Source organism: Melanotaenia boesemani, chromosome 8, assembly GCF_017639745.1.
Source record: "Melanotaenia boesemani isolate fMelBoe1 chromosome 8, fMelBoe1.pri, whole genome shotgun sequence".
NCBI lineage: Eukaryota > Metazoa > Chordata > Actinopteri > Atheriniformes > Melanotaeniidae > Melanotaenia > Melanotaenia boesemani.
The window spans coordinates 9,221,095-9,247,932 of record NC_055689.1 but is presented as its reverse complement, the minus strand read 5'-3'; the positions used below and the strand labels follow the sequence as shown (position 1 = coordinate 9,247,932).

Here is a 26,838-nt window from a genome sequence, read left to right as displayed (position 1 = left end):
AGTAGCGCCACAAGGGACTTTAGTACACCTCAAGTACCAGAATGACTCCTTTCATTTCTAGAAATACTCTGATTATTCTGCACAAAGGTGTACATTTGATTTTGACATTGGTAGGGACATAAAAGTAGCTTACAGAGGTCAAAGACCTGAGTTTTTTCTTTTATTATAGACATTTATTTGAAATATCATGTTGTAAAAATATTTAATTGCAAACACAACAGTAAATTCTTGTTACGCGGTACATCATCGTCCTTATGGTTGTAATAACTTTGAAAAAGAAAATCTATACGGGACTCATTTTGACTCGCTGCAGATGGATAGAGTTAGTAATGTTAGAGGAAATGTTAATTTTGACATTATTATTTTTCTCATTTTAATTGAACATGTTCAAATTATTATGGTATTTTTTTTCTCTCAAGTTTCTGAACTAGACGTTCACAAGTCCATTTTTGCAAGTCCAAGTCAATTCTCAAGTCTTTGACCTTAAGTCCAAGTCAAGTTACAAGTCACTTTTAGTTGTAATGAGCAAGCTGCCATGCTATGCTTGCTGTCTGGTCTGCTTAGAATTGCATTATAATATCTAAGGACTTTAAGATCTGTAATCACCCTTTTTCTACCAGCATTTGGTAACATCGCTGATCTGTAGCTTAAACTAATACTCTGTCCCTCTCCTCTTGGCAATTTTCTTTGCTTTACTGAATTTGGAAAACCTGTAGATGAGCATGGAAATTTATTTAGATTAGTAAACATGTTCTTAACATAACTTATCCAAGAGTTTTAATGTGAACCAAAAAAAGAGAGTCAATATGCTACACTTTAGTTCAGGATCACCAGCTGTCGTTTTAGTCGGTTTCCTTGCAACAACACACCTTAGGGCCTGTTCCAGAAAGCAGGTTATGTCAAAACTCTGAGTATGTTAACCTTTAAATGACTAATTAATACACAATGATTTATGTAGGGAAAAGCTGTTTCAGGACTCAGACATATGTGATATAATGTCCTTATTAATATCTCATCAAACAGTATTGTTTTGTAGTCACTCAGGTTCTCCTGATGTACATATCCAACATGACATGTTGCAATAATTTTTAAAAATGTCTCTTATAAATAGAACCTTTATTTTTAATGTTGGCAACAGAGAACGTTTTAGAAAGATAACGGTATGTCAAGTCATCAGGAAAGTTCTCACATGTGTCTGAAATCATAATTCCATAAATGTGTGATTGGTAGAGATCTATTGTTGGCCTGTCTGGATCTCAGCAGATGGTGTCTCCTCACTATTCTCTTCCTCCTCCTAACCTAGAGTTTCTTTTTAGACCCAGAGTTAGTTAAACCTCCTTTCTGGAACAGACCTCTAATCCAAATTATCCAAGTTCTGCACAAGCCTCTTAATGATCCTTTAATGATTTGGCCTAAGTGTATTGCAGCAGGTAAACATGTAAAATTTGCAGGCCAGTGGTTCAACAATTGAGGGCTTAAAATAACTGTGAGATAAGTACAGAAAACATTCAAATTAAACATTTAAAATTGAATAAAAAAAATTCAATGTTTTAATTAATTTTGATCCAATACTTGCAGGCCTAATAAATATACATTCCTAAATCAGCAACAGCTGTACATTTCTATTAAACAGACCCAGTAAAACCTCAGTGTTTACAGCGGGTCTGATCCCAGTTTAATCATGGCAAAGTCGCAGTTTATGGAAACTATTCAGTAAATATCTCTTTCTTCTTCTAAATGCATCCAGTAGAGCCAATCTGATGGAGTTAACATTATTTTAGTACAAAAGTAGCAACAAGCTAAGGTTTACACCGCGGTTACTCTAAGCTCATTGCTAACATAGATGCTAACATATCAATATTCATATAAGCTTCATATAACAGTGACCTCTCCAGCTGTGTTTTAAGGTGGATGAAGATGGATTTGGTGGAGCCAGCATCCTGGATTTTTATACCATGGACAATCAAGTTTGCTGCTCTTATATTAGTCCATTTTTAAAAAGTTTTTAATACCAAAAGTTACAAGGGTGCTGCAGCAGCATTTACTGGTGCTGTCAGTGATTTGACTGATTGTGTGGCCGAGTCTGTGTGACCATACGTCAGGAGAAATGACATCAGACAAAGAGAAGTTAATGAAAAAATTAAGATTGTTGACCTCCGAAGTGCTTTATAGGATAGTTTGTATCAAACCTGAAAGTTTGCACTTCGATTAAATCTGTTGTTTCATTTCAGATTCACTGTGGTAGAATGTAGAGCCCAAATCATGAAAAAGGTATTACTTTCCAAATATTTATCTCTTTATTTTTTAATTTATTCAAGTATTTAAAGCAAACTCATTTTATATTGTACAAAATGCAATGCTTTTGAAGGAAGAAGTCACACAGCAAGAAAAATCCTAAATATGAGGAAAAAAAATACTGTAATTACTAAAAAGTTCTGGAACCCGCCCATCCATCAACGTCAAGTTGAAACCATGCTTGGTTTTATGCTTTCATTAGCTGCTTCTCACCATAAATGATCCATTCTGTCTGGATCCTTTTCTTTGACAAAAACAAAGTTAAGGTAATTACCAGCACATAGCCTTACTTTTCTCTCTTTTCATTTTTCAAAATAAGGACAAATCATCAGTGCTGTGGCATTTCTCAAACAGGTCTCATTGATGAAATGGTGCAAAGTCAGTGTTTTCTGGCTCCCAAAATATTGGTTTTATGTGAATGAAACACCAAGTTATATATATATATATATATATATATATATATATATATATATATATGTATATATATATATAAACTGAGGCAAATACACCTCTGTTCCATATGTTTCACTTATAATAAAAAAGTAGCATATCTGGTTGATGCTTCAAATGATGCACAGGAGATTAGGTAGATTAAACAAAGGCAGAGTTATATATTAAATATTTAGCCAGTAGTATATGTGGAGAACCAATTACCTGTTTTGCACTTTTTGGATGACACTATCGTGTGTCATCCAAATGACACTATCATGCTGACAAATGTGACAGAAATCTGCATAAACGCCTGCTAACAGTACTCAAATCCACCTTTCTGGGAGCTTCTGCTTCTGTGGATGTCTCAGGGAACAAACCTGACCATGATGACACACAAAGACTTATATGACATTATGTTACCTGTATCTTATTTTGAGAAACCCTGGGTTTAATGTAATGTGCTTCCATGTGTACACATCTAGATATAAAACTAGATAAAAGGTTAAATATTTGTGGGCTTGCATACAACTCAGTAGTTTAAATGTACAACAAAGAAAAGAAAACATTCAGGCAACAGAAGCTGGGAGACTACATTGAGTTAGAAGGAAGACAAGGTCCTTAAGGTGTAACTGTATGGCAAAGGTCACTTTTTATTCAGTTTTCCCTTTGCTATTGGTTCATATTCTGCACACACATACTCAAAACATGCACACTGGTGAAGTAATAAAGTAATAGATGAATTCTCTGACCTTGCCCTGTGGCTCTGCACTGCATTCTTGTTGATAACGTTTCTATTTTCTCTGTGATCACCTTTTTTTTTTTTTTTTTTGCAATAAAATACAACCACAGAAACAGAAATGCACTCAGTCACTCATATAGAGGATTTTTGTTTTCACAGAGAGAAGCTATAATGGGAGGCACGCATGCACCAGTCTTAGTATTGAGGGCCTAATCCAAAGTTTGTTAAAACCAGAGTAACACATGAACCACAGAGATTCAGAATAAAGACACAAAAGCAGCCATATCACTATTGCCATGAAAAACTAAAATATTGATATTTCATGACACTTTCGCAAGAAAATAACATCTGTTATTTGAATCAATGAAAAGAGTTATTTGCAGTCTACTGAAATACTTCACACTGACTGTGTTGGAAGGATAATTTCTTCCAGGCTGCAGCAGTTGCAGCTGCAGTTGTCTTGTGGTATGTCTCTATAAGTCTGGCACATCTGACCGTTAACAAATTTGCTCCAGCTGCTTCAAGATGGAAAAGCTCCACTGCTGTGTAACTTCAAATCATACCTTTAATTCTCAGTTGGATTGCCGTCTGAACTTTGGATTAAGCCATTTAAATGTTTTCCTTAGAACCATTTGAGGTTCGCTTTTGCAGCGTACTTGTGTCATTGTCACAGGGTCGCAGCATGAAAATCTGGGCCCTTGGTACAACCATCTTGGTGGCCCCATATGCTGACTTTATCAACAGTTCTCACACATATTTTTCTCTCCTCAACCTCCTCATTACCTTCAGAGCAACCTTCATTTCCCCTTTCTTTACTTACATCTTCTATCTCCCTGTTTGCTGCAAGGAGGACAGACTCCACACAAGCTAAATAGTTGCAAGATTATCTTAACCTGCATAACATACAAGAGAATAAAAGCTACTTGATGTTAGTGTTACTAAGATTCTTTAAGTCAAATCAGCTACAGATGATTCTAAACTGAAGAGCTTCACTTCCCACATGAACTCCCCTTGTCTCACAGCCTCGCTTATTATCTGGACATGAAGATGGATCTGCTACTGCTGTTCCTTAAACTGAGGACCATGTGGTTCATGATGTTAAGCTTTGCTAATACTGATACATTACAATACTACAGTGATCCTGACAATCGCTATGCAATAAAAAGCATTTGCTAGGCTACACCAACAAAGACACGGGTCATGTTAAGTACCGTACCTCATGTCCTACTGTGAACTGTGAACTATATATATATATATATATATATATATATATATATATATATATATATATATATATAAACTACTGCAACATTGTAATTTCCTTGTGGGATATAAAAAAGATTTTTTCATTTAATTTTCATTTCATAACATTTGGTCTTAACGCAACATTCACATCACTCCCTTCTTTTCTAATTAATGCCTTGCATGTAGCAATTTAATATTAATTATAGGACAGCCACGGTCAGATAATTTAGGTATTACATATGACTCAAATGCACCAATGGTAGGGGTTATAAAAAGAGTCAAACTCTTATCAGTCTCTTGCTCATCCATCATTCATTATGGCCTCAAAGTTGTAAAATTCTCTGTTTCATTTGATCAATTTCAAAATGATAGAAGATAATTTATTAACATTAAGATTTGGGGGGACTGGTGCATTCAGTTTTTCAGATAACGTGATGACAAGAAGAGTCCCCTTCTTGTAACATGAAATTCTGGGAAGAATGTCTTTGTTAAACCACCTGATACTGACCCCCAAATTATTTAGCATTGAGCATCAAAAAGGCCCAGTGTTATACTCAGATAGCAAAGAGGCCATGTTAAACTATATCCGTGGGGACTTTGTTAATAGCAGCACATTGCAAACAAATGCCCTTTAGTTCCCATTACTTTAGTCACATCTATGAAACATAACATAACACAGTTTGACAGGCATAAAATAGTATTTTTTTTATAGAGCTATTAGCCAAAAGTGTGGTATGTCTCAGCATGGTGTGCTGTCCTCGTAATAAAATCTGGAAACTTTACAAGTTAAAGATGAATGAAAAAATAGCAAGAACAAATTATCAGTACCTTTAAGTGATGCCCTTAAGAAAAAGGAAAAATCCCACAAAGACCTGACAGTGGACCTAAGAGATGCATTTCAACCTTCAGTTGATGCATCTACTGCTCACTGAATTCTCATTAGAAATGGCCCCTATGGAAGGGTATCTGTCAACAAGCTATTGTCAAAGAAGGGTAGCAGAGTGACAATTGACACAAGAACTGGACTTAAAATCAGTGGCAACAATGTTCTATGGAGTAATGAATTCCCCAGAGTGCAGATCTCATCATTATTGAAACAGTTTGGGATCAGCTTGACGGAGAACAGAACAAAAGGCAGCCAACAACCAAAGAACGTTCCACAAGAATTCTGAATAACTATTCCTGAAGACTAAAGAAATTAAATGTACACTTCTTTGTACACGCTTTGTTGAAAATTAACGGTGGCCATAACAAATAGGCCTATTGGATTTCTAGCACTGTTTATTACTTATACAACCCATGTTACCTAAGCATGTTTCATAATACCTACACTCAGTTTTCCTGGGAATACATAAATAAATGAACGGTATGTGGTTCAAGACTTTTGCGTAGTACTGGTGTGACAATAATAGAAGAAAAATAATGAAAGCACACATCCCAAATGACAGAGAATTGAGATTACATCTGAAGTGTTTTGTAAATAAAGTAATACCATAGCTTTACAACAGATTTGTAGATCTGCACTGTTGCTTAAAATTCCTCTTGTTTCTGATGGCAGATCGGCTCTCCCAAATATCGCTCTTTGACACACTACCTTTTCGCCTTAGTTTTAAAACTCAACTTTTGTGTTTGTAATCACAACTTGAATTTCTAGAAATCCAGCCAAGTTGTAAACAATCAATTACGGGCACAGCTTTTGAATGACAGCCAGTAGTTTTCCACTAGCAGGGAAAACTACTAGTAAGCTAGTATACTAATAAGCTAGTATGCAACTAAGATCAAGCTAACATGTGCAGTAAAAATGCTAGCATGTATTGAATAAGCTGGTTGTTACAGTGGCTTAATAAACTAATACGTTTGATAGATTAATGGCTTGATAATGCTAAGATTTACTAGTTAGTAGATTTTCTTCTATTTGGTTATATGTTGAAGTATTATCTAACATACTCAGTAAAAATACTAGCATGTTGATGAATAAGCTAGTTGCTACACCAGAGGCTTGATAAATTCATGGATTAGAGTGATAGCATACCAATCTGAAGCTAACAGTAGAAATTCTTTTTTTTGGTTATATTTTGAAGAGGACTCATTCAAAATTATTTAAAAGGCACACCTTTTCTGAATACATTCTCATGTATAAACAATGTCTTCTAACATGTTTACAACATGCCCAACTGAAATTAATTGCAAAGATCTTTCACCATTTTATACCACTACATGGTTAGGATCGAATACAAACAAATGTTGGGTTTGTATATCTTTAGTTTCTGAATTTCTGCATCAGTATATTGTATCTCTCTAGGCAGTGTTTTCTTGAACAATGGCATCATGAGACAGAGCAGTTTATCATTAATCGTGTAAAGGTGCTGCTTGTGTAGAGTTCAATGAATCATGAAATCTCATCATCTATATGATTGTCATCAAATTTTGCACAAATTATTTACTTTGTTATTTAACCTTTTTAATATTATTATTTAACCAGAAAAGTAAATGAGATTTAAAAAACAAAATCTGAGTTCCTGACCAAGAGAGCAGCAGCACAAAGAAAATCGTGATTAACTCTGGTACAGAATCATTGTCAAGACATTATTACTGCATATTTTTGAATATCTGTTTTTATGTATAAATTTATGTCATTTGTTTTTACTAAATATAAAAACATTGTTTATTCCAGTGTCCTGCTCTATTTATATATTTGTTTGTTGGTTTAGGGGTGGTGGGAGGATGAAGGCCAAATTTTCTTATTGTTCTTCTTTTCTTCTAATTTTGTAACCACAGACTTACTCTGTGTTTTTGTCAAATATCATTATTATCTTTTTAAACTTTTCAATGAACAGATTGTAAAAAATATACATTGTTGGATTGGTACTCCGTGAGAGCACAAACTCGCAATTTATTATTGCAATCTTGACAGTCACAAGATTGCAATAAACTTCTTAAATACATAAATATTTGCATCCTTTGTAAATTCTTGTTGACTCAATTAAGCAGCAACCCAATCATAAAATGTATTATAAACTAATATCAGCAACATGGTGACAATGTTTGAGCCACTGTACACACCAAGGAAAGATGTTGAAGCAGCAGAGTTGAGTGTGTGGGTTGCACCCATTAAAAACAACAAAAGCAAATATGTACTATAATGGCAGCTATGGTAAGGTTGGCTTCTACAAAGGTTAACATAAAATAGCTATATCAAACCTCAGGGGTATTTATTAGTAAACTAATGACTGAATTGCTGAAGTTTTCTATCCTCTAAAAAAATATGAAAATGGGAATACAGTTAGTCCCACTTCCATGGAGACAATTTCAGGTGAGAATTAATTTCAACAGTAGGATTGACTGAAGGTCCTGATGCATCTCTCAAGGTTTTACATCAGATCTTTGCTGGATTTTTTTTTTAATCTGTTTCCTAAAAACATCACTTTCAGATATTGTCCATTTTTCTGTTTGTTTTTTTATTATTTTTTTTATTATTATTATTATTATTTTTTAGCCCTGTGACAGCTTTTGCCCTTCAATCATCCAGAATATGTTCATTTTAAGGTCACATGAGTGCACACCATGCTAATATATACCATTAGCTTTGGAAAACAATTTTGTTGGTGAAATATACGATTTTATGCCTGTCAAACCGTGTTATCTTTAGCATTACTTTTGCATGTAACTAAAGAAATGGACAAACTGCAAGTAACAAAGTGTGTAAAGATACAAAATAAAATCAGTTCTTTGCTTACTTTTCTGTCATGAGTTGATGCAACACTGACTTTGATGACTTTTTATGCTTGGACGACACATAGGTCAATATTAAGCTTAACAAACAAACAAAAACACATTCCTCTTAAAAGGCTCAAGTATAAAGACTGGAGTGAAAATGAATAAAAGCCTGAAGAATTATTCCTCAAGAATCTTCAAAAATAAAGTCTGGATCCTTGAAAACAAAATAAAAAAATGAAAGGCTGCTCAATACTTTGACAAGTTGTCTAGGTCTGTGCTGTTTGTGCGGAAAACTTTCAAATATGTATCTCCAAATGAAGATGATACACAAATGACTGACTGTACTGAGTGTGTGACACACAGAGACTCATTTATGGCATATTACATGCTCTAAGATACTGTATCACTGCCTTTACCATGTGAAGACTATCATGCGTTAAGTTTTACTGCAAGGAGGATAAATACTGTAATAATTTCTTTTAACTGGTTGAAATGTTGTGAAGGTTTTCTTTTGTAAAAGACAAGAGACAGAAAGGGAGACTGGGGGAGGAATTGAATTAGTAAAAGTCACATTCCCTCACAGTGAATTCTTTGTACAGTAGCTCTTAGCAGACTGTAAGGTTTAGAAAACAAGTTGCCACTAAGGAAGAATTGCTCCTCTGCTCCCACATCCCCCACCACCAGCACTAGATCGGCCTATATTATTGTGTTGTGTGCGGTTTTGGCGCAGAGCCTGACCTCGGCCAAGGTGAATGTTTGTCTTAAACCATTAGAAAATGCTAGCAGGGCTGTTCTGTGTGTTAGGAGCATGAAATCGCATGTCAAGTAAACACAGCAACTTCCCAGGGAGAAGGAAGGAGGGCAACCGAGAAAGAAAAGATTTATTTCTTCTCACATCAAACAGGAAGAGAAGAAATCATGATATATGCATAAGGGCGGCAGACAGGGTGATATCTTTATGGTGAAAGAGGCCAGACGAGTTCAGATGTAGAGGAGACAAGTAATGGGGGAAAGAAGGGGCACACATGTACGCCCGATTCAAAGCACAACACACATCATGTAATATGTTATCAGTGGTTTTTGTCTTTGTTTGAATTTTTCTGCTATTCTGAGCCTCATTGTTTCCTGTTTCTTTGGAACCTTAATGGTGAATGAGTGAATGTGTGTTATTGTGAGTGGTCAAAAAGACTAAAAAGTTTTATAAATTCAGTCCATTTATGTTTATTTACTTCACGATCTACACTGTCTTAGATATCGAGCAGCTCTCCTTCATGTTCAGTATCTGGGTTATTTCATCTCAGTGCCGTAATATCTGTGGCAAGCAGCAACAACATAACAGAACACATTGTTCCAGCAGAGCAAGATTTCATAAGCTCTTCTCTAAAACCTCTAGTTGTCTTTTCTTTCCTAGTGTGACACTTCTAGAAAAATCTTCAGGCTTTTGTCACTGTTATCGCTGTTCTTTTAGTCATGTATTAGACATAAGAGGATATTGTGAGGATTTCAAGAGGGGTCATAAAAAAGAAAAAAGACAAAGAGAAATGCAGCCTAAGGGGGATGGAGAACGTGCATGAGCACATCATTCAGAGGCAGTTGCAAAACAGACAAACACGTGCCCCCCATCTTAGGAACTGGGGAAGCCCGAGGAGTGTGGTTAAGTCATTTCATCTGTCTCATGTTGAAGCAAGAAGTGTCCGATGGTTACAGTCTCCCCTTTTTGTCGCCAAACAGAGCCCTGGAGGTGCTTGGAGGGAGTAAAGCACAGAGGCAGGGTCAGAGGAAAAGGGAGGGAGGAATGAAGTGAAAATGTGTGGCAGATGAAGGAGGGATGAGAGAAAAGGGGAACAGAGGAAAAAAGGAGACACATGACACAACAGGATACTTTTTAATAGCATCCAACAGGACTCGGTTCTATCTTTGTGAAACAACATTGAAATTAGAATATGTGTGCATAATGACTTGATGTCAGATGAGGCATTCATGCTGATATTTTCTAAAGGTTGCTCATTGTTGCTATAGTAACAGGGCACTAAAGGTGTTTGCATGCTCTCCCTAAAGGTTCATGTCAAAGAAGGCTGTAAAGCTGTCTGTTACAAGATTTTTCATCCCAGTCTGGTGTTGAACATTTCAACCTTCAAACATAAAATTCCGAGTTTCCAAAATAATAATAATCCAAAATGTCCACACCGGTTGGGAACTAAGGGTTTGAACTTCCTTCTTAGCTTCCTTTTTTTTTTTTCTATCTATAATTCAGCATGTGTCCAGCTGTGGCAACATCATAAACATCAATCAAGGAAGCGCTGCATAAAAAAGTGTACTGTTGCTCCAGTACTTCAGTACTGGTAACATCTGGCCTCCTTTCCTTGTGACTCGTAACTGTGTGAATGCGCCCAGTCAGTCAGACACAAACTGTGTGACAACAGTCAAGTTTGAGAAAGATAGTTTGGCAAGTTCTTCCAGCCCAATGAGCGTCAAGATCTCCTATTTCTAAATATCTTTTTTGTTTGGGCATTATTTTCTAAACTATTCGTACATACATAGGTTCATATGTAAATGCATGTATTGGGCAAGATGGGGGGATACATTCTTGGATAGTGCAGGGCTAACAAGCACATTTAAACTATATCCACAACAAATTGAAAATAACTAGTTAATCTAACATGCAAATCTTTGGACTGTGGGAAGATAGACCAAACCCACACAAGCACATGGAGACAAAGTGAATCCCACCAATAAAGGCCCTTTTAAACAACAAACTTGCTGCTATAAGACAGTTTTAACCACGTACAACATGCCCGGCAGCAACCCAGCTCTGCTCCGCTTTTGGCAAAGACAGGAAACACCTTGAGCACATTTACTTACAAAATGGCTTTATTCATTATTTAGGGACAGAATTATATATTGTACATCATGTTCAAATAGGCCATGACTATTTAAGGGTTTGACTTAACTGCACTTAATGTGCTGTGTGACTTAACAGCATTTTAAATTGAGCAGATGCTGCCATCTCGTCTACTTGTACAATAATGGTGAAACAAGCAGGCAAATAAGTTGTGACAGTCACATAAAGTAAAAAGAAATAAGCCGAGCAGAGCATATTTTCTTCTTTGGTCTCAGAATTTGAAATATTGATCCACTTTAAAATGTTAAGTGTGGCTTCAAAATGCAAATTAAATCTGTGGAAACAAAAGGACACAGTCACCAGAGGATTAAACAGTGAGACAAAGACGGACTCACAGAGAGGAATAAAAGGACTCATCCAGGAGTTGCTTGTTTTATAGCTCTAATAAAGTGGTACTTAATTACTCTCTGTTGAACGAACACTCATTTCACAAGGCTCCAGGGCACAGGCCAATCCGCCTTTTGTGGCTCCTAAGCACAAGGGTGGACATACACATGCACAAGAACACATAATTCAGCTGTTAATCAATATGCCCTGCTTCCAACAGAGCAAGCTGAGAGGGTGTGTTGTGTGTTAGCGGTATAAGATGCCCCGGCATTGACACCGATGGTAGTGAATCCTCACTTGTTCCAAACAATTCCCAGCTTTGTGCTTTAAGGGAGCGAGGATGATTTTCCGCCTTTCGAGAAACCAGGTTTGAGAGATGAAGGAGGCTTTCTACAGATCAGCCGGCACAGGTCAAACACCCCACCCGTAAAAATCCCGAAGAATGCTGAAAAGAATGAGTGAAACACTTAGTGCTTCAAATGATTAAACCCTTTTATTGGGACGTTAAAGAGCTTTTAAGTTGAGCAACAATGGTGAAAGGCCATTACTGATCTGATAATACAAAAGTTTGAAAGACAGCTCATGGCGATGATGGAATGACTAATATTATCAAAGGTAATTTAACTTTACCAAAGCCTTACAGGTAGTCTTTTTTTGTCATTTTTGTTATTTTTCTCTGTAATGAATTCATTTTAAGGAGAAAATCACTACTCATTTTAGTATCAAGCAGACTTACTAAGTCGTTTAGAGCTTTCAGTGTTGCTTGCTCGTTGCCTCAGGCGGCTTGAACCTGAGCCAGAGGACTGCGTCTCCGCTCACAAGGCCCGCTCACCGCTCCTCATATCTTAGGCGTGATATTGCGATGACCTTCTCATCACATGCCGTGTAGAACATTTCAGGGTTTCGAACATGAGCATCGCTGCGAGCAGGAGAGGTTGTGCACACATGTTGACATGGTGATGGAGATGGGAGGCCAAGAGGGTGAGAAGGAAAGTTTCTGATAAACTGAGTGAGGAGAAAAACAAAGAGGGGAGATGATCTGCTATCTATCAGCTGTCCTCATAAAAAATACATCTGAGCTTGGAAAAGTGCAAGTGCACGAAAAAAAAAAAGTCTAACTTCCATATATGCTTAAACTGCACAGATGTTTCCAGTTACACATTTTCACTCGGCTCACTGGGATATCTTATTATTCTGGCATCCGACCTTATCCCTTACTGAAACAAAGGTCCAAAGCTGACCTTTGTTGAAAGGTAAGGGAGTTACGCTCTGCTTTTCTCAAAATCCTTCCAACTCCTCTAAATTATACATGCAATTACTAAGTTAACTGTAAGGCATGAGCAGAGATGTGCATAAGAAACTGAGAACAGGAAACAAACCTGTAACAAGAAAATAGGTGATGTTTGATAACCATTTCCTGTAAATAAATGATGGCTGGAGCCACAGTGAAACCTCAAATTTGACATTTTGCTGGTCGTTTTAGAGCCAGAAGTGAGCGATATTTGGGGAAGAGGCTGGAGCCAAGGAGGGATTCTTGAAAGCTGATTGGAAAAAACGTTTTTTGATGATTTATTTCTGTATAATAATGAAATCTTTTCCAGAAGGACCACCAGTGTACTGTCAGAGGATGTGAATCTGGCTGACAGAACAATAATGACTTGTGGGAAAGTAATATTTTAAGCCAAGTGAATTGTCTATTGGAGGCAACACCTAGCAGCACTTGTTTTTGTCTGTTTTTTCATGTTGATAAATAAGTAAATCAGATTCAAACATTTTAGAAAATTGAGCAATGCCTTTAAAAAGCTCAGAATCTCTTTTTCTTCAACACACTGGCTGGAAAGCAGCAAACACACTGCTTAAAACAAAGTCTGCCTCATAGAAGTTCTTTAGACTTTACTTTGATGTTACTCTGTCTGTAGAGAAACATCTGTTGCTCGCGGTCATCTGGCATGTGACTAAGACCCTGCTCAGAGACTTTCAGTCTCACTGGGAGGATCAGCACCGGGCCAGTACAGGTGTGGTCTAGAGAAAGAAGAGCAGACACATCTCAGGTCATCCATCTATTTTTTAAATTGCCGATTCCGTGTTGGGGTTGTGGCAGGAGCAGAGACATCCAGGATCTGCTCATCTCCAACAACTTACTCCACTAGGGAAGCCCAGCCGACCTGAACCTCTAAAGGGAGTCAATCTAAAGGAATCACCACCATATAAAGGGGCTCCTTCTGAGTAGAAGCAGATCTACGATGAGGAACTCCTGGAAAGTTGAACTTCGAAGGCAATTTCTATAAGTAACCTTAGCCATCATTACCACACAGTTCATGACCGTTGGTGACAGCACTAAGCAGAAGCTGCAGCCAGCCGTCGGTCGATGCTTCTGCCACTTTTCCTGACACGCATGAGAGAAATCTGAAGATGCTAAGATGAGCCAAAAGAAGAAGAAGAAGAAGAAGAAAAAACACCAGCAGAGAGTTAGTGATTGTCATGTAGCTACAATACTTTGCACTTAGAAGAAACAAAAAGGTGAAAGGGTTACAGGAAAGCCCCATCCAACATATTTATCCTTCTCAGTGAAGTCAAAAAGAAACAGAACAATACCCTTAGAGTGACATCGGGACAAGGAGGTAAATAGATAAGTGGAAATTCTGCTGCATGACAGGAAGTTTCAGGTTAAATATGGTCTAAGGTTTAATCTAATAAGAGAAGGAGCTACAAGCTCTAAAGGCTCAAGAGAATCTTCACTGTTGCCCCCAAAGCCTGAACGTTTGTGGACAGTGTGTTAAAAAATATGATGTAAAGTAACTTTAACTTGATGGTAAGTCTTCAGTCAGTGGCAGCAGTTTTCAGCAATTATGTGAGGAAACAAAACAATATAACACAGTTGTCATTATTAATGGCATTTACAATGAACCTTCAGGGAATGAAAACACTTTTTTGGAACAAACAGTTCATTGTACCACAGCATATTGGAAATCTTTTCAGAAAGGAAGAGTGTGTGGTGCAAGTTGTCTAGAGTGATGAGAAGACCTGGAGGGACGGAGACTAAGCTGTGTTTCACCACGTGGCCTCCAATCCAAGCAGGATAAACGGCTGTTGGAAAGCATGGATAACGTCTTCATGTCATGTAAATGAGCAAAAATTTATTTTAAATGGCTGTTAATGTTTTTTGATTAATTAAATGAACAATTAATCCAAGGGGGGGAATTATAATTTAGTTGTAATTTGCAAACAGTTTTTTTGGCTCTTACTAAACGATCAGTCTGAAACACTTAAATGGAAAGAAATTAATAATAATAATACTAAGGATATATTATGAAGTAAAATTATTAAGACATAAATCCACCACAGGGCGACAGGGGAAAAAAAACAGTCCTTAAAAAATTAGACACTCTCTACCACTCAGCCATACGCTTTGCCACAAACGCCCCTTTCCACATGATCTCTGAAAATTGGTGGGCTGGCCGTCCCTTCACACCCGGCAACTCCATCATTGGTTTCTTTTTATTTACAAGTCAATCTTGCACAAGACACCTTTCTATCTGTCATCTCTTCTCCACTTCGCTCACAGCACTCATCACACCAGGTCATCCGAATTTATTAAGCTCATTACTCCCAAAACTTCCACTGTTTTCGGCCGTAACGCCTTCCACTTTTCTGCGGCAAATGACTGGAACACACTGCAGAACACTCTTAAACTTCCATCTCTGATATCTGTTTCTTTGTTTAGACAGAGACTTCAACAGATTATTGTCGACACTTGTTCCTGCTGACAATGCTGACTCTCACTTAGATACAAACATTTGTCCACTACTTCTTCTTTCACATAGATCTGTCCCATATACTGAGACCTACTCCCTCTCCCTTTCATTTTTATATATTTGTATTTACTCTGCGTTGTTAGGTGTATTTTTGTATTGTATTGTGGTTCTTGTGTATGCACAATTGTATGTTTGTATGTATGTACATTATTTATTCCTGCTGGGGCCTCTTGGCCAGGTCATGTTTGCAAATGAGAACTGGTTCGCAAACATTTTTTACCTGGTTAAATAAAGGTTGAAAAAAAAAAAAAAAAAAAAAACAATCTAATTCTTTATAACATGATTTATGATATTAGCTCATCTCTTTGGTGAATAAGTTGTGAACATCCTGCTGCTTTCCTCCTCCTACCCCCCTCTTCTACATAAATAGAGGAGGGGTTGTGGGGCAGGGATCAACTCTGCAGACTCATGAGTCTGTTTACTCTGAGACTCAGCAGCCAGTTCTGAGGTGGAGTGAACGGCCAGAGCAACCTCTGGATTGCAGATCTGGAGCTTCTTTCTTTTAAACACCCGTGACAAAGAGGGCTGCTTCTTGGAGATGACTGGACTGTCACTGCTGGAAAAACGTCCCTTTGATTTGGGATTCTCTGTCATTCTGAGACTTTCTGGAAAACTTTGATTTAAGAAACGCAGTTATTGGAAAATTCCTGCCTCTGTTTGGGGTTAGGTAAGTAAGAACTTAAAGAGCAGAAAGTGGAAAATTACTATGTTTTATGTAAAATATATATCTATTTTTTGCAAGAGTTGCTCATATTTTATTGTTTCTCTTTCTTGAAAACTATTGGACATCATCCGTAACATCTATAAATAGCATGGTATTATATTTCTCTATATATGTTTTTGTAGTTGTTCTCCCTTTTAAGCCACAAAGACCCCATTTGACAACTTTTTTGTATTAATAAATCAGCCTGACTTCTTTACAAATGTCCTGTCTCTTCCTCATAAGTCATAAATCTGCCACCAGATCAGTTTTAGTGTCTAAAATGGTTGTGACTTTATATAAATCTTACTCACAGGTACACACACCTTAATTCAGACATTAGGAAAGCTTTGACAAAACTTTCCTCTGTCAGTGTGAGAAGTTGAAGACAGCCTTCCAGTCCTCTAAACAATATTTTCAAGTTGCAGGTGACCATAACATCTTCTATTGTACAGGACAGGTCAAAATAAAGACCCAGAAGCCACTGTGTTATTGTAATATTTGGAGGAAGTCTGAATAAAGGCAGTGAAATAGATACGTAACTCCTGATGCTTCTGCGCTATATGAGCCAAACTTGCCCATAAAATGATTCAAGAGTCGTGAAGACACCGTTAACTAACTAAGGACTCCTTTCTCAAAAGTCTTTATCTTACATCTTCTTATATTTTAGGCCACTGGTAGTAATCACTCTCTAATTAAGCTAATAAATATATATACAGTATATATATCAATATTTAATGTCTAAACATGATTTTTCTTTATTAGTACCAGTAAATTACACAACCTATGCATCCTGCTTCTATAATCCCTCCACATAACTCAGTTATTTTTATGCAGTCCCTAAACTGACTTAAAAAAAAAGATTATGATGTTTTGGTAAGGTGGATTCTGCTGTTCTTCCTCGAGTTTAGTTTGTTTGTGTAAAGATGACTGACATCTAAATGAACTAGACAAATCAGATGCAGATATGGATTCCAGCTTTATGGGTTATTCCTTTTTTTCACTCCCTCTATACGTCATTTCCTCTATAGTTTCATGAAATGCACTTTTTCTGGTAATCTTTCTGACAGATGAATATACATTTCCTCTGTGTCAGCTATGATCTCAACAGAGGAATAATATTCAAACAACAAGTCTCTGTACAGCACTTTATTGCAATTTGTGTTCCAGGAGCACTAAAGAGGATCAGCTGCAGGACTGTTGGATAAAAGCCAGACTCAAAATCAAACTTCAGGATGAAGGCTCATCTCCTCTGCTTGAAGTTACTTCTCTTGGCAGCTTACATTCTTGTGGCCAGTGGACAGCTGGAGCCAAAGAAACAAATGCCCCAGGCCCCTCTTACCGTCACCCAGAGACTCGGGCTCATGGAGAGGGAAGTACAGAGTCCAGTGAGGCCTAACATCACCATGCCCCGCCGCCGCCTGCCTCCCATGTGCACAGGGCCCACAGAAATCCGAGACACCTTTAAGTACATCAACACAGTGGTGTCCTGTCTAGTATTTGTGGTCGGTATTATCGGCAATTCCACCCTACTGAGGATCATCTATAAGAATAAGTGCATGCGAAACGGACCAAACATCCTGATTGGCAGCCTGGCACTGGGAGACCTGCTGCACATCATTATCGGCATCCCCATTAATGTTTACAAGGTGAGTTAAAGGTGCAGAATGTGATTATAAGTTTATTGTGGAGCTATCACAACACATAGTTTGCAAAATATATTACAATGTTGCTATTGTTATACCATTATTATTGTGACAGCAATAGAAACATTGAAAATAAATTATTAATTTGAAGTTTTTTAGCTGAGATTAAGGCCTCAACTACATTACTCCATTTTCTGAAACTGTTCATTTTCCTTATGTTTTAAAAAACATTCTTCATCTATATGAGCTGCGTTTTACAAAAGATCTCTGTACACATAAGAATGCAGAAATTCTTGCAAACGCTGAAATAACCATGTTGGGCCAGCAGGTGGCGATAATTTCTATATTAGCAACACATCACAATACAAGGGATGAACACCAGATGAACCAGACACAATAATCTGTCCATAACTTTTGCAGCATGTTGACCAAATGCCCAAATTAAAGATGAGTGTGATTCAAAGCCAAGGGCTAAATGTAAAGACAGCGGTATAAAGACGCCGTACGTGCTCCTGATGTGACGTTTATGGCTCTGAGATGTTTCTTTGTTGTGAACGAGAAGAGCCGACTCCCACCGGGGGTTAGGGATACTAAGCTGACAATCCACGCAGGCTGGGGCAGGACTTTTTGATGGGCCTACCATTCAGCCAGTCACATGCAAGGACAGATTAGAATCAGAGGCAGATGCGCCTAGTGGACAGCGAGCGTAGTGGTACAGACCAGGTACACAGAGCGACAGATAGAGATGGGGGAGGTGGATTTGAATGCAAGCTGTTAAAGAAAACAATGAAAAAGTGAAGAAATTTGCAAAAATTTAAACTTGGCTGTATTTTTATGATATATGAAGACTTTTGTAAAATGAAAATATTAGTTCTGTCTTCAGTTGTTCGTTTAAAGGTTTTAAACAATAGCAACTGCACATAAAAATAAAACTGTTATGAAAATACTGAATAAAAAAAAATTGTTTACCAACACAGAAACCATTCATAATTGCTAGATTAGGTTCAAATGGAAGAGTTGACTGATACTAAATGAAGAGCCATAAGAATTGAACCAAAAGAGCCAAATCTTTAAAAAGAGCTAAACCTCCCATCATTAACATGTGCATAGCAGGCAAGCACAAAGCAAGCTGAGTTTTTTTTAAAATCTTCACTGTGAAAAGCAAATTACATCGTTTTCATGTGGTGCAAAAGGAGAATAAAGTTATATTTGGAAAATAGTGCAAATAAAACCCAGTCATTATAATCTGATATGTGTCAACACAATATTGATATTTAATAAGTTTAATATTGGAGTTATTGTCAATACTGGCATATCGGGACATTCCCAGTCTACTCCATAAAGTCCTGCTTAGTCAGTCTAAAGTTTCTCTCTTTCTTCATATGACATTCACGTTTGTTTGTTAGCTTTCTATGTTCACACTGAAATATTTTGACTACATAGTAGAGTTTAAAGTCTTTACACAAGCACACATTCCTAACACTATTCATATAATCAAGTCTGAACATACATACCAGTGAAGGGGAGCTCCACGTAATTTTAAAATGTTTTTACTTCACTGGATTCTGAGCCCCTCCTCATCCTCTTATGTCTCTCAGCATGTTATTAGCTGTTGGGCTCATTTTGCATGAGAGAAAACTAAAGGATCTGTATATTTGAGTAAGGAAGTAGGTACGTTAAAACAACTGGTTGCAGTTATATTCTAGATCAGAGACAGGACAGACGGGGTGCTATGGAGAGATAGAGGGTCACATATGACTTCAATATACGTTCCACCTCACATTCCAGTTGCCCATCCAAAGAAGGCCTAAAACCCCCATGTTATACATGATCAGTGGTTGTTTGTTGTACTTCAGGAGCTACCACATTTCACTCCGTAAGAATGCCTGGAGGTCGAACTGAAGCCCCTATACACAGGCCTCTCAGTGTTTTTAAAGAAAAGACCACCATTTTATACCTGATAAATAGATAAAAAGAAGAAAATCTACAGCTCCGAATGCTGACAGAAACAGATGAGTTCAGGTTCATGCATATCTGCTGTGCACTGGATGCCCGTGTCTGGGAAAAACATTGTGGAGAAAGAAAATTTTTGCTGCCTGCAGTGGTTTAATGCAGTGACCAACTCTTTCTGTTGCTGTCTGTCTCCAGCTCTTGGCAGAAGATTGGCCCTTTGGGGTGACGTTGTGCAAGCTGGTGCCGTTTGTCCAGAAAGCCTCGGTGGGGATCACAGTGTTGAGTCTGTGTGCTTTGAGCATTGACAGGTATGCAGCCAAAACCACTGGACAACACAAACTCACACCTCCTGCCATGTTAGATTTGTTTTTCCACATTTCCATAGCTGGAACAAAAGGTATAAAACTGCTGAAGTAATTGTGTATTTCCCCAACATATACAACTATCTCATCCAACTCATTCTAATTTTTCTGGGTTGCATTATGATGGGTTTTTCAGGTATCGTGCTGTGGCCTCTTGGAGTCGAATCAAAGGGATTGGAGTTCCAAAATGGATGGCTATCGAGATAGCTCTCATCTGGATATTATCCATCATCCTAGCTGTGCCAGAAGCAATAGCTTTCGACATGATCACCATGGACTACAAAGGGGAATACTTGAGAATCTGTTTGCTGCATCCCATGCAGAAAACAGACTTTATGCGGGTGAGCTGGGACACATCGACCGTTACAGACCTTTTCTCTTTTCTGTTTTTTTTTGGGGGGAAACGGTGTTATTGACACAGCTGTGCACACACATATGCGTATGCACTAAATAAGAAGAGGTGCACACTGTGTGTAAATATTAAACTTTGAGGCTAGATGGGAGGAAATAAAGCATTGCCAAACATATGTCACAGGGGTGAGATTGCTTGCTTAGGTGACAGAAAATTTTGTTTGAATATAGTGCATGTTGGAGCTCCTTCCACCAACCTCATGAAGCAACAGCTTCAGTTGCACTGAGGTCTTTTGATAAATCAAATTTTAGACTCGTGTCAAAAAAAAAAAAAAAAAAAAAAATCTTGAAACACACCCTGGAGTTCTTCGCTTCGGTCCAGGTCAGGCTGGAAATTGTTTTCTCCTAAGCTCAAGTTCTCCAACACAGATGTCTAAACCATTCCTTTGTTTTCTCTGTGCAGTTTTATAAATCAGCCAAGGACTGGTGGCTGTTCAGTGCATATTTCTGCCTGCCGTTGGCCTGCACTGCCATTTTCTACACCCTGATGACCTGCGAGATGCTGAGGAAGAAGAATGGTGTCCAGATTGCGCTTAGTGACCACCTCAAACAGGTCAGATAATGGCTGTCGCTTATGAAGCATATAAAAATGATTTAAAGTAGTGTTACACTCCTTTTCAAGTCCAGCTGCACATTTACAGCAAAATACAAGTACGTTTTTAAAACATTGACATTAATTTTGCCTAATTTGAGACACACTTTATATTCAATTTAATTTGATTTAATTTTGTTTCTAATGATATATAACACCACTGAGACCAAAATGTCACCACAGTCACTTCAGTGCCAAACCATGATTAATGTGTGTTTGTGTGTGTTCAGCGGAGGGAGGTGGCGAAGACTGTGTTTTGTCTGGTTCTGGTCTTCGCTCTGTGCTGGCTTCCTCTCCACCTCAGCCGTATCCTGAAGCTCACCATCTATGATGAAAAAGATCCGAACCGCTGCGAGCTGCTGAGGTGCGAAGGGAAATGTGTTGTACACGTCACAAGAAAAAAAAAATAAAAATAAAAAATGAGAGGAAAAGTAGACATGATCATTTAGAAGAAAAACAACTCGCTTCAGGAAAAGAAAGGTGGAACACTAATGTATGTCTCTGTAACTCTTTTTAGTTTCTTTTTGGTTCTGGATTACATCGGCATCAACATGGCCTCTATCAACTCCTGCATCAACCCCATCGCCCTCTACATGGTCAGCAAACGCTTTAAGAACTGCTTCAGGGTAAGAATCAACACTCTTAAAAAAGTAGCTCAACATCTTCACAATTATACCCATAGGCAAGCCAAGGCAAATTTAATTCAAAGTGTTTTACATAAAACTAAAGCATTACAGCAGGGAGCAGTAACAAGTGCATCTATCTATCTATCTATCTATCTATCTATCTATCTATCTATCTATCTATCTATCTATCTATCTATCTATCTATCTATCTATCTATCTATCTATCTATCTATCTATCTATCTATCTATCTATCTATCTATCTATCTATCCATCTATCTATCAGGTAAAGCATTTCTGTGCTTGCTTTGTAATGGGAGAGGTACTGATCCAGAGCCAGTCAAAGGAAGTGAAGTAAAGGTTTGTTTCCACCAAGGGGTCTGGCTCAGGATGGAACGGTTTGGTGCGGTTTGGTTCAGTAAACCCTGATCTCTCCACAGCCAATCGTACCCTTTCCTGCAAGGCATGTGGCTTTAAACAACAAAAGATCCACCCTATATTTAAACATGGCACTGTTCCTGCTTTGTTCTTTTTACCGAGTCGGACGGGAAGTGACAATTCTTTCAACCAATTATTGGATTTTACTGCGTCAAGCTCCACCCTATAGGGTCAATTTGGTAATATTGGGAGCCCATCTGAAGGGTCCTAAAAGAGTAGAACAGGTCACACTGCGCCCTTCGCAAACGCAAAAACAAATGCATCTCATATCTAGCTGGACCTGTTGAGGGAAACGGGGCTAAAGTGGCCTCCTGGGGCCGCAACACCACTTGAATAAATGAATAAATGAATGAATGAATGAATGAATGAATGAATGAATGAAAACATTTATTGCTCATCACCAATTCGTGTAAATTTAGACACAGCCAAAGGGTAGGGGCAGAAGCATCAGCCCATATGTGGTCTCCCCTTTCTTACATTTCTAAATTATCTTCTGACATTTTTAGGACATTAACAGACATACTGTATATGTATAAATTACAATAAATTAATAATAGATAACTAAAACAAAGAGCATACACCCACATACTTGCATACTTATGTCTGCATGACATTTACATACACATATATACATATGCACATATCACATGCATACACATAGATATGTACATCATACATGCGTACACATACATACTTGCATATACCTGCACATACAAAAAAAGAATCACTTAAGTAAACTATTATATAGTTAAGTAAAAATTATTGTAATAATTAACACCATTCAGTTACCTAGCAACAGGTCCATATTTATCATATATTTGTACCCTTTTTTAAAATTCAACACATTTTCGCTTTATTTTAATTCTTCTGGTTATTCATTCCATAACGTCACACCACAGACAGATATGCACCTGCTCTTCATAAATGTATTACAAATGCATTGTTTCTGGTTGAGATGACCTCTGAGGGCATAACACCCCCCCCTTTCTCTGTACATGGAAGGAAGAAAGATTTTTGTGGTGTTACACATAAGTAAATCTGATCTCTGATCCACCAAGTCCTTGAATTTTAATATTTTTTACTTAATAAAGAATAAGATGACGTGATGATAAAATCCAACATTATTCCCCATCCATATTGCTCTTTTCTGTTCTATGCAAACTGTCTTAAGCATGGTTTTGCATGTTTTATCCTGGATCTTAACACAGTGAGTTAAGTAAGGTAGAATCAGCATGCAGTACATAGTATTCATAGCTCTGAAGTTAAGAAATCGTAACTTTGAAATTTGGATCTTATTGTGATTTCCAACTAAAATTATAATCTATTATTATCCCCCAAAAGGTGTTTTCATATATTCTTCCTAAGTCAACACTTTCAATCCTTAAACCCCTTAAAATCCACTTTTTATGTCAAGATATCTTAAATAAAACAATATGATGATTAAAAGAATATCATTGACAAATATAAATAATTATGGTAATAGACACTAAAACTCACTTCATATAGTTTTTATCGTGGTTTTGTGCCAAGCATCAAAATTTCATAACTGGCACACGTATGATTCTGGTTTAACTAATCAAATTCTGCTGGGACCCATAAAGGTTCAGGGTGACCCTGTGCTGATCCAACATTCTTCTTCTTTTGTTTGCAGTTTCTCTGACCACTTCTTTTTTTTATCTTGTTTATCTAGTCCTGTCTTTGCTGCTGGTGCCTACCTGCAGAGATGTTAATGGACGAAAAGCAGTCGTGTATGAAACTTAAAGTCTCCGAACGAGTGTCTGAACAGAGCAACTCCCGCTTGACGAACAAGTCCACCACAGCCTGAGGAGGCGCCCAGAGGTGAGAGAAGAGGAAGCAAAAATGAAAAAAATAAAAACATAATAATATTATTTTGGTGTATGACTGAGAGAATGAGTGGAAGGCTTCATTATTTTCTCATCAAAGATGTCACACAACCCATCCAGATGTGTGTTTTGGAAATAAACCTGCACCAAAACTCATTTCAGTCTTAAACCTTTTTAATGGAGCGCTATGCTCTCCCAGTCCGAGGACACGTAAGTCGATGCAGTCCAACAACTGTAACGTAGGATAACAAGTGTGAGATTTTGATGAACTGAAAACACAAACTTATGCAATAACATCACAATGTGAGAACTGAGTGGGGGGCAAAGTTCAGCTGGGTTGAATAAAATTGGGGTTAAGGGTCAATTAGCAAAGACAGCTGGTCAGGCTTGTAGCCGTGATGTTGAATGTTTGCTTGGACATCATGAATCTTGCATTAACCTCTGCATAAAGTCTGACCTACAGAGACTACAGCAGCTCAGAAAAAGAGACTTTAATGCTCATATTTGTGTATTTTTTATGTTTTTCTAGTTAAAAATAAAAGGTATGTATTAAGCATTTTGCATGCCGTTGGAAACTCACAACATAAATGCCTTTAAATGTATTGTCTACACATATTTTCTTTCTAGTTCTTGAACTACTGATGTGTGATTTCAGCTGTGTGATTATCAGCTACTGTATTATACTATTCAATAATGGGGCCTATTGCAGAGGCTTTGATTCCATGATTGTATTTGCTCCTTATTATCTTAATCTGACTCATTACCTTCACTGGTATGCAATGATATAGGGTTTGCTTTTTCCAATAAAAAAAAATTAATAAAACCATTAATGTTAAAAAAAAAAGAGGATTTCAGTATTTTTCTAGAGAGAGAAGGTACCAAGTGATGCGATGCATATTTAAGATCATTCAATTCTGTGAAAGCTTAAGGTTTCTCTTATTGTCTTCACTGTAATGTGCATTTGTGAGTGTGTGCGTGTATGTGTGGGTGTTTGTGCGGGTCATATCAACTTAAGTGTGACAGCATCATGTGATGGTGAATGCTAACACAGACCATTACTGTGATCTTATTTTTTTCCCCTCTTTTTTGTCTCCAAACACACACACAGCTCTGACCTGGAAATTTAGCTTCAGGCTTAACCAGCATCATGCATGTCACATTAGCTGTCAAAGAAGCTCTCTGTCCTGTGATCTCTCACCACCCCTCGTCTCATTTCTTCACTCGCTCTTTTGGCCTTCCCACTGTCCTCGTTTTCTGTTTTTCCTATTTGTTTTTGCTTCTCTTCCTTACCTCTTTCTCCCGTTTCTCCCCGCATTCCTGCATCGACTCCTCCCTGTAACCTCCCAGCCTCCGTTCCTCCACTCCAATCACTCCAGTGTGGTTTGTCATTAAATCAAACCCATCAGTCCTGTAAGCATGTCTAATTGAAAGGAATCACATTCAGTACATTCCTCTCTGAATTTTCTGCTCCCAACAGAGGCTGAATTGATATATTTGGCTCTGGTTACTGCTGGGCCTCAAAATATATGATGGCTTTCTGTTAGATCAGTGTTCCAAAAAAAGACTGGTCACAAAAACTTGAAAGTCAGTGTTGTTCAGTAAAATACTTACAGCCTCTACACTTGAGGAAAATCTGTTTTGTTCCAAAAAAAAACTTGTTTGAAACTCATTTATTGGCATGAAACCCTTTATCTGATGTAATTTAGAGAGAAGTTTTAACACACACCTAAAAAATTTGGCAAGCCAACCTCAGTTAAAGGGAAAAATATTTAACTTTTGGGGAAATATGTAAGAAGTTATTCCCAAAAATCTAGAAACATGAGCAATTTTCTGTTGTTTTATCTATTTATTAAATAATATTCAGTTTATAGTTTTATTATTGGGCTTATAATGCAGCCCAATAATACACAGCTCTTATAAAAATTTGGTCTCAGATGGAACAAAACTGACTGAATAATCAATGAGGGATTCTCATAGATTCTTCAGAACTAAGTGCTGTGCACAAAGGGGACACAGAACATCTGAACTCCAGAAGCAATAAAATTAAATTGGGGTTCGAGTGAACATGTCAATTTAACACCTTTTGCATTATACATTTGTTGGCTTTGTCTGCATTTTATTGTAAAACGTCTGGGTTGCTTCGCATCCATGTCTGCACTGTGCTTGGCGTTTCCTGCCTGCTTATTAGCTTTGAAAGCTCCCAGATTTTTCCATAAAACAGCTACAAGACAGTAAAACTCATTGAAAGGCCTGCAATAGCAGAAAATCCAGCTTCCGAGTTCAAGACGGCCATTCTTCGCTTGAGTGACGATGCAAAAATGATGCATTATACAATGAACTTTTACTTGAGACTGGATGACACATCTGAAGTTTGAGTTGTTTCAGTGGGATGATCAGAGTAGTTCTTAGCTTTGCTCGCAGTCAATCCCCCGTGCTGCTTCTCCAAATTCTTCTCTAATGTAGGTGACTTTCTAACCACCCATAAGCACTTCATAAAACCCTACTTCAAATAACCCTCGATATCCCTTTAAAATTCGATCAGAAGGGTTTCCGTTACTCCTGCCTTTAGCTATTCCACCTTTAGGAAGGAAGGCAGGAACATTAGAAGAGCCCTGTACAACACTTAAGGTCAGTTCAGGCAACACCTGGTCTACTCTGATAGGGACTACGGAGCCTTCCAAACTATACCATACCTTACACTTGCAGTTCAAAAATTATTTTTGTTTGTTTGTTTGTTTTTATACAGAATAACCATAAGAATGTATAATTAATTAGGGTGACAATAATGTTACAAAT

At 37.6% G+C, this 26,838-nt stretch overlaps 1 protein-coding gene across 1 annotated transcript; it reads left to right on the top strand.

The window, feature by feature from the left end:
- The first annotated feature begins 15,914 nt into the window (after window positions 1–15,914).
- Window positions 15,915–24,860, top strand: ednrba (endothelin receptor Ba). Its single transcript, XM_041991371.1, has 8 exons — window positions 15,915–16,139; window positions 17,343–17,821; window positions 19,967–20,079; window positions 20,270–20,474; window positions 20,948–21,097; window positions 21,367–21,500; window positions 21,654–21,762; window positions 23,889–24,860. Exons 2-8 carry the CDS (start codon window positions 17,408–17,410, stop codon window positions 24,021–24,023), a joined length of 1,260 nt encoding a protein of 419 aa, XP_041847305.1. The 5' UTR covers window positions 15,915–16,139; window positions 17,343–17,407; the 3' UTR covers window positions 24,024–24,860.
- The last annotated feature ends 1,978 nt before the right edge of the window (window positions 24,861–26,838 follow it).